This window comes from Aplysia californica, unplaced genomic scaffold (genome assembly GCF_000002075.1).
Source record: "Aplysia californica isolate F4 #8 unplaced genomic scaffold, AplCal3.0 scaffold00004, whole genome shotgun sequence".
In the NCBI taxonomy this organism is placed as follows: domain Eukaryota; kingdom Metazoa; phylum Mollusca; class Gastropoda; order Aplysiida; family Aplysiidae; genus Aplysia; species Aplysia californica.
This window is the reverse complement of record NW_004797274.1, coordinates 3,642,930-3,650,201: the sequence shown is the minus strand read 5'-3', so window position 1 is coordinate 3,650,201 and position 7,272 is coordinate 3,642,930. Positions and strand designations below refer to the sequence as shown.

General features: G+C 38.1%; 1 protein-coding gene across 4 annotated transcripts in view; it reads right to left on the bottom strand.

Annotated features, from left to right (window-relative positions):
* The window catches only part of LOC101859210 (syntaxin-binding protein 5), a 97,567-nt gene extending 90,791 nt beyond the window's left edge, over nt 1-6,776 (bottom strand). For 2 of the 4 annotated variants that reach the window (XM_005089277.3, XM_005089278.3), the window contains exons 1-2: nt 6,515-6,776; nt 1,457-1,554 (exon numbers count right to left, since the gene is read on the bottom strand). In XM_005089277.3, coding sequence (XP_005089334.1) covers nt 1,457-1,554; nt 6,515-6,661 — 245 coding nt within the window. In that variant the 5' untranslated portion in view covers nt 6,662-6,776. The remainder of the gene's footprint in view (nt 1-1,456; nt 1,555-6,514) is intronic. The other 2 variants (XM_035968675.1, XM_035968673.1) reach the window with 1 other exon arrangement.
* Between the last annotated feature and the right edge of the window lie 496 nt (nt 6,777-7,272).

Below are 7,272 nucleotides of genomic sequence, written 5' to 3'. Positions count from 1 at the left end.
GGGGGTTGTCACAACGCCTAGTCCACAAAAGAATAAATTTATTCCAAATGTTTACTTGTCACAGATCCAAATTGGCAGGAAGCGGGCTACAACAATCTATTTGCTGGCACAGCTCTTGACGAGGGATGCGTTTGCCTTGTTGAAGCTAGAACAATCAGTCGACCAAACCCGAAACAGAAAACAGATCCTGGGTTCCGTTATTCAAACAGTGAAAACAATTATAGAGACAGACAGAGTTGGAATTGAGACAGGCTTTTTCGGACAAAGAAGGAGGAAAAAAACCCAGGAAAGTTCTTTTGTTTTTTTGTTTTTTTCAGGAAGGTCACTTAACATATTCCTTCAAACCTGTGATAAATGTACCCAAAACCTAGAAAATGTTTCCTTCTTAAAGCTGCAAAATATAACCTCAAAGCAGCAGAATTCCCCATCACTGACAACAACAAAAACAGCAGACTACCAAGAGCTAAATTTAAGAAAAATCAAATTGCACACAAAATAAAACGACAAACAAAAATTACAAAAATGTCACATGTTGAAAATTGCCAATGGAATGCTCTTGCTGAGCTACATTCACCAATTACTTCAGAAGAGAAAAAAGTCAAAAAGAATTTCACATAATAAAATTTTTGTTCCAGCACATATAATTTCTTACTATTTCCAACATTTGTACACAGCTAAAATGACAAAAATATTGTGTGCTATTTCAAACTACTGATCTGCATGCCAAAAAAAACCCCCAAAAAAGACCAAATGCACCTTACCTTTGTTTGAGTTAGAGAGAAGCATTTGATAAAATAACAGCCATATATAAGTGCTGCCAAAAAGACAGACAGACAGACACAACAAAAGGAAATAAAACGTATTATTACCTGCCATGGGTGCCATCCAACCACCGACTAATATTTGATTGAAATCTCAGAAAACATAAAGCAAGTAAACAAAATACAAAAGAAGACATATGTCCTATAACAATTGCTAGAGAGTGGCAGCATTTCTTCCTTTTGCAAACACAGTGAAAAATTGTTTGACTTTGCATTTAAAGTGCGGAGAAGCACATCAATACAATAACACCCCCCCCCCACACACACACACACACCATTTAAAGCTGGAAAAAAAGGAAGAAAGAAAGGCAGGAACAAAATAGAAAGACAAGAATGACCTACAATTGCGCACTTTATGAAAAACTGTCGAGTAAAGTGGGTAGTGAGTGACCTGGGAAGTGAGTGTGCTCTTAATGAACTCCTCAGGATTTCTTCAATTTTCTCCTTTATTCAGAGCAAAAATTCTGATGACAAAAGGATCAACAACAACCATGATCACAACTGTTACAAAAATAACAAAATATCCAGTAAAGAGGCCACATTCATTATTTCCTTGACAAGAGTATTTACTAGGAAAGTGTGTTCACTCAAAGTGCACATATGCTCAGTACTTCTGAGACTGATAGAAAGGATACATCCGAAGGGAGCCCGTCCTGTTCCCAACAGCCAACAAATGTTGGAGAGGGTCAAATGCAAGTGCTGTTGGTTGAAAAGGAAATCCATGACGTATAGTCTGCAATATCAAGAAAAAGTTTTCAGTTAGGCAATACAATTTCAGGGAGTTATATATGGAACTCTTTATATAGATACTGAAATGAATAACTTAATTGAAAAAGTAAATGACTACAAAAATTAAATGATCAAAAGTAATTCCAAGCAAAATGCCAACCCACAGAATGGCACACATGAAGTCGAATAAAACAAAACTAGAAATTGTTTGGTGTTAGAAACTTTGACACATACCAATACCAACTTCATCAGAACAAATCCAAGTACCACAGGATCAGTTGATGTTGCAGAGTAGTGGCTTTTAGACCGAGACATATTTTATAAGCCTTATTTCCCTACAAACAATTTAAAATAAAAATCCTAATGATCCACTGACAATAGGTCTTGAAAATTTAAAAAACGGACAAGTTGGATCGAGCTCAAAATGAGGCCATGCGCATCATACTAGGCTGCATCGGGGATACGCCAGTTATCTCCTGTATGAGGCATGAATTGGGCCTCATGTCAGTGGAAAACAGATACAAAGTGGCTAAGGTCAGGGCGTAAATGAGAGTGGCGGCCGATTTAAGTAACACCCATTTCACAAAGCCATTGGGACAATCAAAGGAAATCGTCTAAAACGAGGAGCTTCTTAGATGGCCCAGGCTGAAAACACCATCAAGGAAGTCTGCCCACTGGAAGATATACAGCAGGATGAAGAATGGATAAACAATGAATGAAAGACAGCAGGCAGATTTTGGGAAGGTAGCTGCTCTTTCACTTGAGAGTCCTTGGAAACTGAAAATTTACACATATTTTGTGCCTTTAATCAATGTTTTTGAATAAAATTCACAAAGAAATGTCTTTTTATATGGACATGATCAAGGTGTTGAGCCAAAACACAAAAATTTGATATAAATGGACAAACTGGCAAAAAAATGCGTTTCTTCGATTCTATTATTCTGACGAGCACCTGATTCCACCGTGTGGTGACACATTATATCTGTTAATAATACAAATCGATACAAAAGTCATTGTGCAAAAAGCTGAAGTCTATGTTCATAGTTGAGGAAAATATTTAAGATGTGCGACACATTTTTAACCGCATTGTAGTATTATCAGCATCAAATATGATTTTTTAAACAAATGATGGAACAAAAGCAACCTTTGGATAGAAGACAGGAAAATAGCTCTAAAATATAGTCAGACAGAAATATATGGAATATTTGGGAGGAATTCCATAACGAGCGACCACAATGAAACAAGAGTAGAATAGAGGGTTACGGGTAGCCTACGGTTTGGGGAGGGGGTAAGGGTAGGGGTTGGGAAAGGGGTTGGTTCAGGGTTAGGGTTTGAAGTAAGGGTGTGGTTAGGGTTAGTTCTCTTCTTTATTGCATTTATTGGGGTTGATGCTCAATACGGAAGTCCTTCCATTTAGAGAGTAATTCAACATTTACTTTTACAGAAACAAATATCATGGCAGCATTGCTGAGCTACTATAATATAGTCACAGAGAAATCAAATCAACCTGCTGGAGAAGAACATTCCAGAGTATCAACACCACATAGTAATGATGACAGAAAACTGAGAAGAATTCATTCCAAAATTTGTGGACATTGCAATGGTAAAATCATCAAATAAAAGTACACAGTATTTACATTGACAAGGGGTGACCCGTTTTACTAAATTTTAGAAATCATCACCTCCACAAATCTCCTCTCACCACACTTTTCAGAGCTACTATGTGTTGAGTGTTGCTCACAATAGTAAACTATCCTTTTATCACATAGTGCATCAAATTATTTTTTCAGTCATTCAAATATTTTCAGCTTCAAATCAAATCCATTTAACACTTTACGTTGAGCAACTATTTTACTAGACTCTATAATAGGAGTTTCAATTGAGGCATTGCTTTCTGCAATCTGTCTGAACAAGGATGGGAGCATCGAAAACCGACAATGTCCCATTTTGTCAGCATCTTAATCTTACAAAAATCCTATTTTCAGCATCTCTGAATGTTTCATCCAGTTTACCTCTAAACTTGGATATATATGAGAAAATTGGTTTTGAGCATCATGTTTGAAACAATTTACACATGTATTTCAAAAACTTTTTTTAAGGCTTTTTTTTTTTAAGTGTGAGAAGTCAAGTGAGCCATGGCAAAGGAAAGAGGAAGCTTCTAGTTTGTTTCATGGGCAAAAACGAAATTATAACATGTCTATTTCTTAGGACTCTAAAGACAATTGCAATCATGAGTCAGTTTGATCTGACGATTTTTATTTTTAAAAGTGATGAGAGCTAGATTGGGCGTATGACAACATTTATTTTTTTAGTGCCATTTTCTCACCCCACAAATCACAGAGCCTCTAAAGACATAATACATAAGCCGTACATTTTATAACCTTGAAGATGACAAATCATGTTAGACTGTAGGTTTGTGCGAAGCTTTTTTTGCCATCATAAAATGTCACACGACCCCCCTCCCCCCAAGCACCAAAATCTGTGCACTTTCGAAAATAAATTAAAATTTAATTCCAGCAAACTGGGGGCGGGGGGGGGGGGGGGAGCACAAGTAGACATGTTTTAAAGTTTATCCTAGGATCTTGGAAGAAGATAAAGTAGCAATGCCAATGAAAATTTAAATTTTCACTTTATTTTTGGTACCTAAGAAAGAATTTTCAGGTCTAAGAATTATGCTTCTTGAATTTTGAGAATCGGTTCATAAATAAAAAGTAATGGGGTTGTAAAGGTCGGCAAAATATGGATGACCCACATAGGAAAATACTCCTAAAAAGTGGACCACGCAGTAGCAGAGTCTGTAAGAAAATCGACGATATCTCGGTAACTAATTGGAGTGTTCGAGAGAAACTTTGCTACCCGATGTGTTTTTGAGTGTAGAAATCATTTCTGCTGTCAGATTTACTGCAAATTTCGTAGTTATTTTGTTATAATTAAAATTGTGGTGTACATATTATGATTTTGCGAAAAAGGGGTGTCGGGATGAGTCCATTTTATATATAGCATCCTATCACAACATGGGATCTTTAAGAATATATGTCGGCAGCGTGACTAAATAATTGCAAAGCTTTTTATGATGACTTTAGACCATGCCAACCGTAAAAGATAAGGTAATTCAATCTAGCATGCCGTACAATTAAAAATTCTTTTTCCCCGTTGAGACACGAACACCCCGAGACGAGATAACCTCGCCTCGGAATACCCCCATTGCGGTTTTAAAGGGGAATAGAGAGAAAAACAACCTGATGCGCGCGCCCGCCATTGCCCTATTTCAAGTGACCAATGAACGGGCCCGGAATAGTCATGCGGGGATTTGTAGGTCACATACATTTGCAACGAGAGTGAAGTGAAAATGGCCGGTCTCCGTGCGAAGCCGCTTTGGATAAGGGGGTAGTCGTGCATTTATGATCGGGTCTAAACAACTACTTGACACAGAACGTTCAAATTTGAGCACACTATAGAGGATAGATAGATCTATTACCATCTCGGCGTTGAAATTCAAACTCCTTATAGTTTTCGGTGTACACGATACGAAAGTGTTCCCGACACCAAAAGTATAGGTTAATTTATGTGTACGAACTTCAACGTCCACACATAGCATTAGTTTGCCCTATTTTCTGATTGGTTGCAGAGTTTCATTCGGATTGGTTCGGAAATAGAGCAGACCGAGGTTGACAAAGTTAGTCACCAATGCTTCGGCCGGGTCCGCAAAATCGCCCGTAAACGGGGACCAAATTTTCGCCGCGCGGGAAAGCCCGATTGGCATTGCTAGATAAAGGGGCATGGGATGGATTGGGGTTAGAGGAAGGGAACATTGTGACTTAGCTCTAGAATCTAGATCTAAGAATAGATCTAGATCTAGGTAGAGTACAAACCAGCCCTCAAATCTTTTTTATAATTTACAAAAAAACATCTTCTAAGATGATAGGCCTACACTCACAAAGAAAGGACAGAATCAAATTTTGGGAACTGACAAAAGTGAAAGATTTCAACCTGCCTTCAAGCAAAAGTGCAGAAGCAGCTTTCAGCTGAAGAGTGGAGGGGGCAGAGTCCCCCTTGCTGGGGAGGAAGCCCAGCTCAAAATACAAGTCCTTCAATTTCAATTGTCAACATTATTTATCTCTGCTACTGTTGTTACTCCATTCCAAACTAAGAAAATCTGGATCTAGATCTAGATCTAGATCTAGATCTAAATCTAGATCTAGATCTAGTAAATCAGTCATCTTTTTTCCCCCAAAACTGTCTTTGGCCAAGGATTAAGACTGTAAACAGGGTGTGTTCTATAGATTAGATCTAGATCTAGAATCTAGATCTAGATTCTAGATCTATATTTGACAATGATGATAATGGTACTATCCAACAACAACAACATAGTGGACTGGAAAAGTGCACCGAGGCTGCACAACCATGACATTCCAGTTGGCAGAGTTGGAAAAGGAGTTCTGAGTAGACCCTTTTTTTAAGATTCTCAACCCAGTTTTAATCAAACTGTAGGCTACAACCTACTGTAGCAAATTGTACTGTATAGATTTCTAAAAATTCCCCCACCCATCTGCTTCAGACCAACTCAGTTGCCAACTGCATTTGCTCATGAACTGAAATCTGAGAAGCCAACATTATAACTGGATATCTAGATCTAGATCTATTCTAGTCTAGATCTAAATCTAGAATCTAGATTTAGAAGCCTTTCTGGGCAATATTTATTATCTCTCTATTATATTCAGGGGACAGGAGCTCGCAAAAAAACGCACTCGGGCACTCAACTCAAATCACTCAGGACCAGGTCAGCAGACGACTCGACTGTATGAGTCTTCACTCGATGCTTTCAAAATGAAGTTTGTTCTTTAATCTTATTTCGAATTTCTTTTTGACATTAACCTCGGTATTAATTGCACGGAGAGTATTTATCTATAACATCATTTTAGAAGAGTGACCATCAAGCAACAACAACAACTCTGCTTTTTTACCTTGGTCACATTAAAATGTTCACTACGCAAGGTCTCTTCGATTTCAGTATCCTGCCGATTTTGGGAAGAGCTTCCAGATCCACGTAATCCATCAAGAACAGTTTTGAAAGTAAACTTTTTCGTCTTAGATGCAGATGAAGAAGACATGATGCAAAAAGCTTTGCAAATCCTCGAAAATACATGTCACTAGGTCCAATCTTTGTCGACTGCTGCCATTTTGCTTGTGTCACAGTGTTTGCTCCGGATTACCCAGATTTTTGCACAGGTCCAAGCTCAAGCCTGCAGGCTAGCATAATAACAGGCTGCCTCGGCAGCTTGCATCAACAAGTTAGTCCAAGAAATGTTTTTCTTGAACGAACAAAAAATGTCATAGCCTATAATATTTATGAGGCCTATCCTTTTTCAAATATTAAAAGACAACCACTTTATATATCAGTGAGTGTTTGGAACTGTCACAAGTACTCGTTTTATTAATTAATAAAGTGTCGTTCTTTTTGTTTACTGTTATTGTTACACAGTGGGCGAGGCAAAAAGAGACAAAAAATATATCGCCCAGGAGACTGGAATCGTGTTCAGTCATTCTCTCTTGAGGAGTTGTTTCTATTCGCAGACAGAGGCCAGAGGGAAGCATGTGGTGAATGAAAAGAAGTTACCTCGAGCTGCAGAAGATGGACCAGCTCTGCAAGTTCTATTTCATTCTCCCGGAAACTAGAGATCAGTTTCTAAAGGAATTGGTGTGTGTGTGTGTGTGCGTGGGG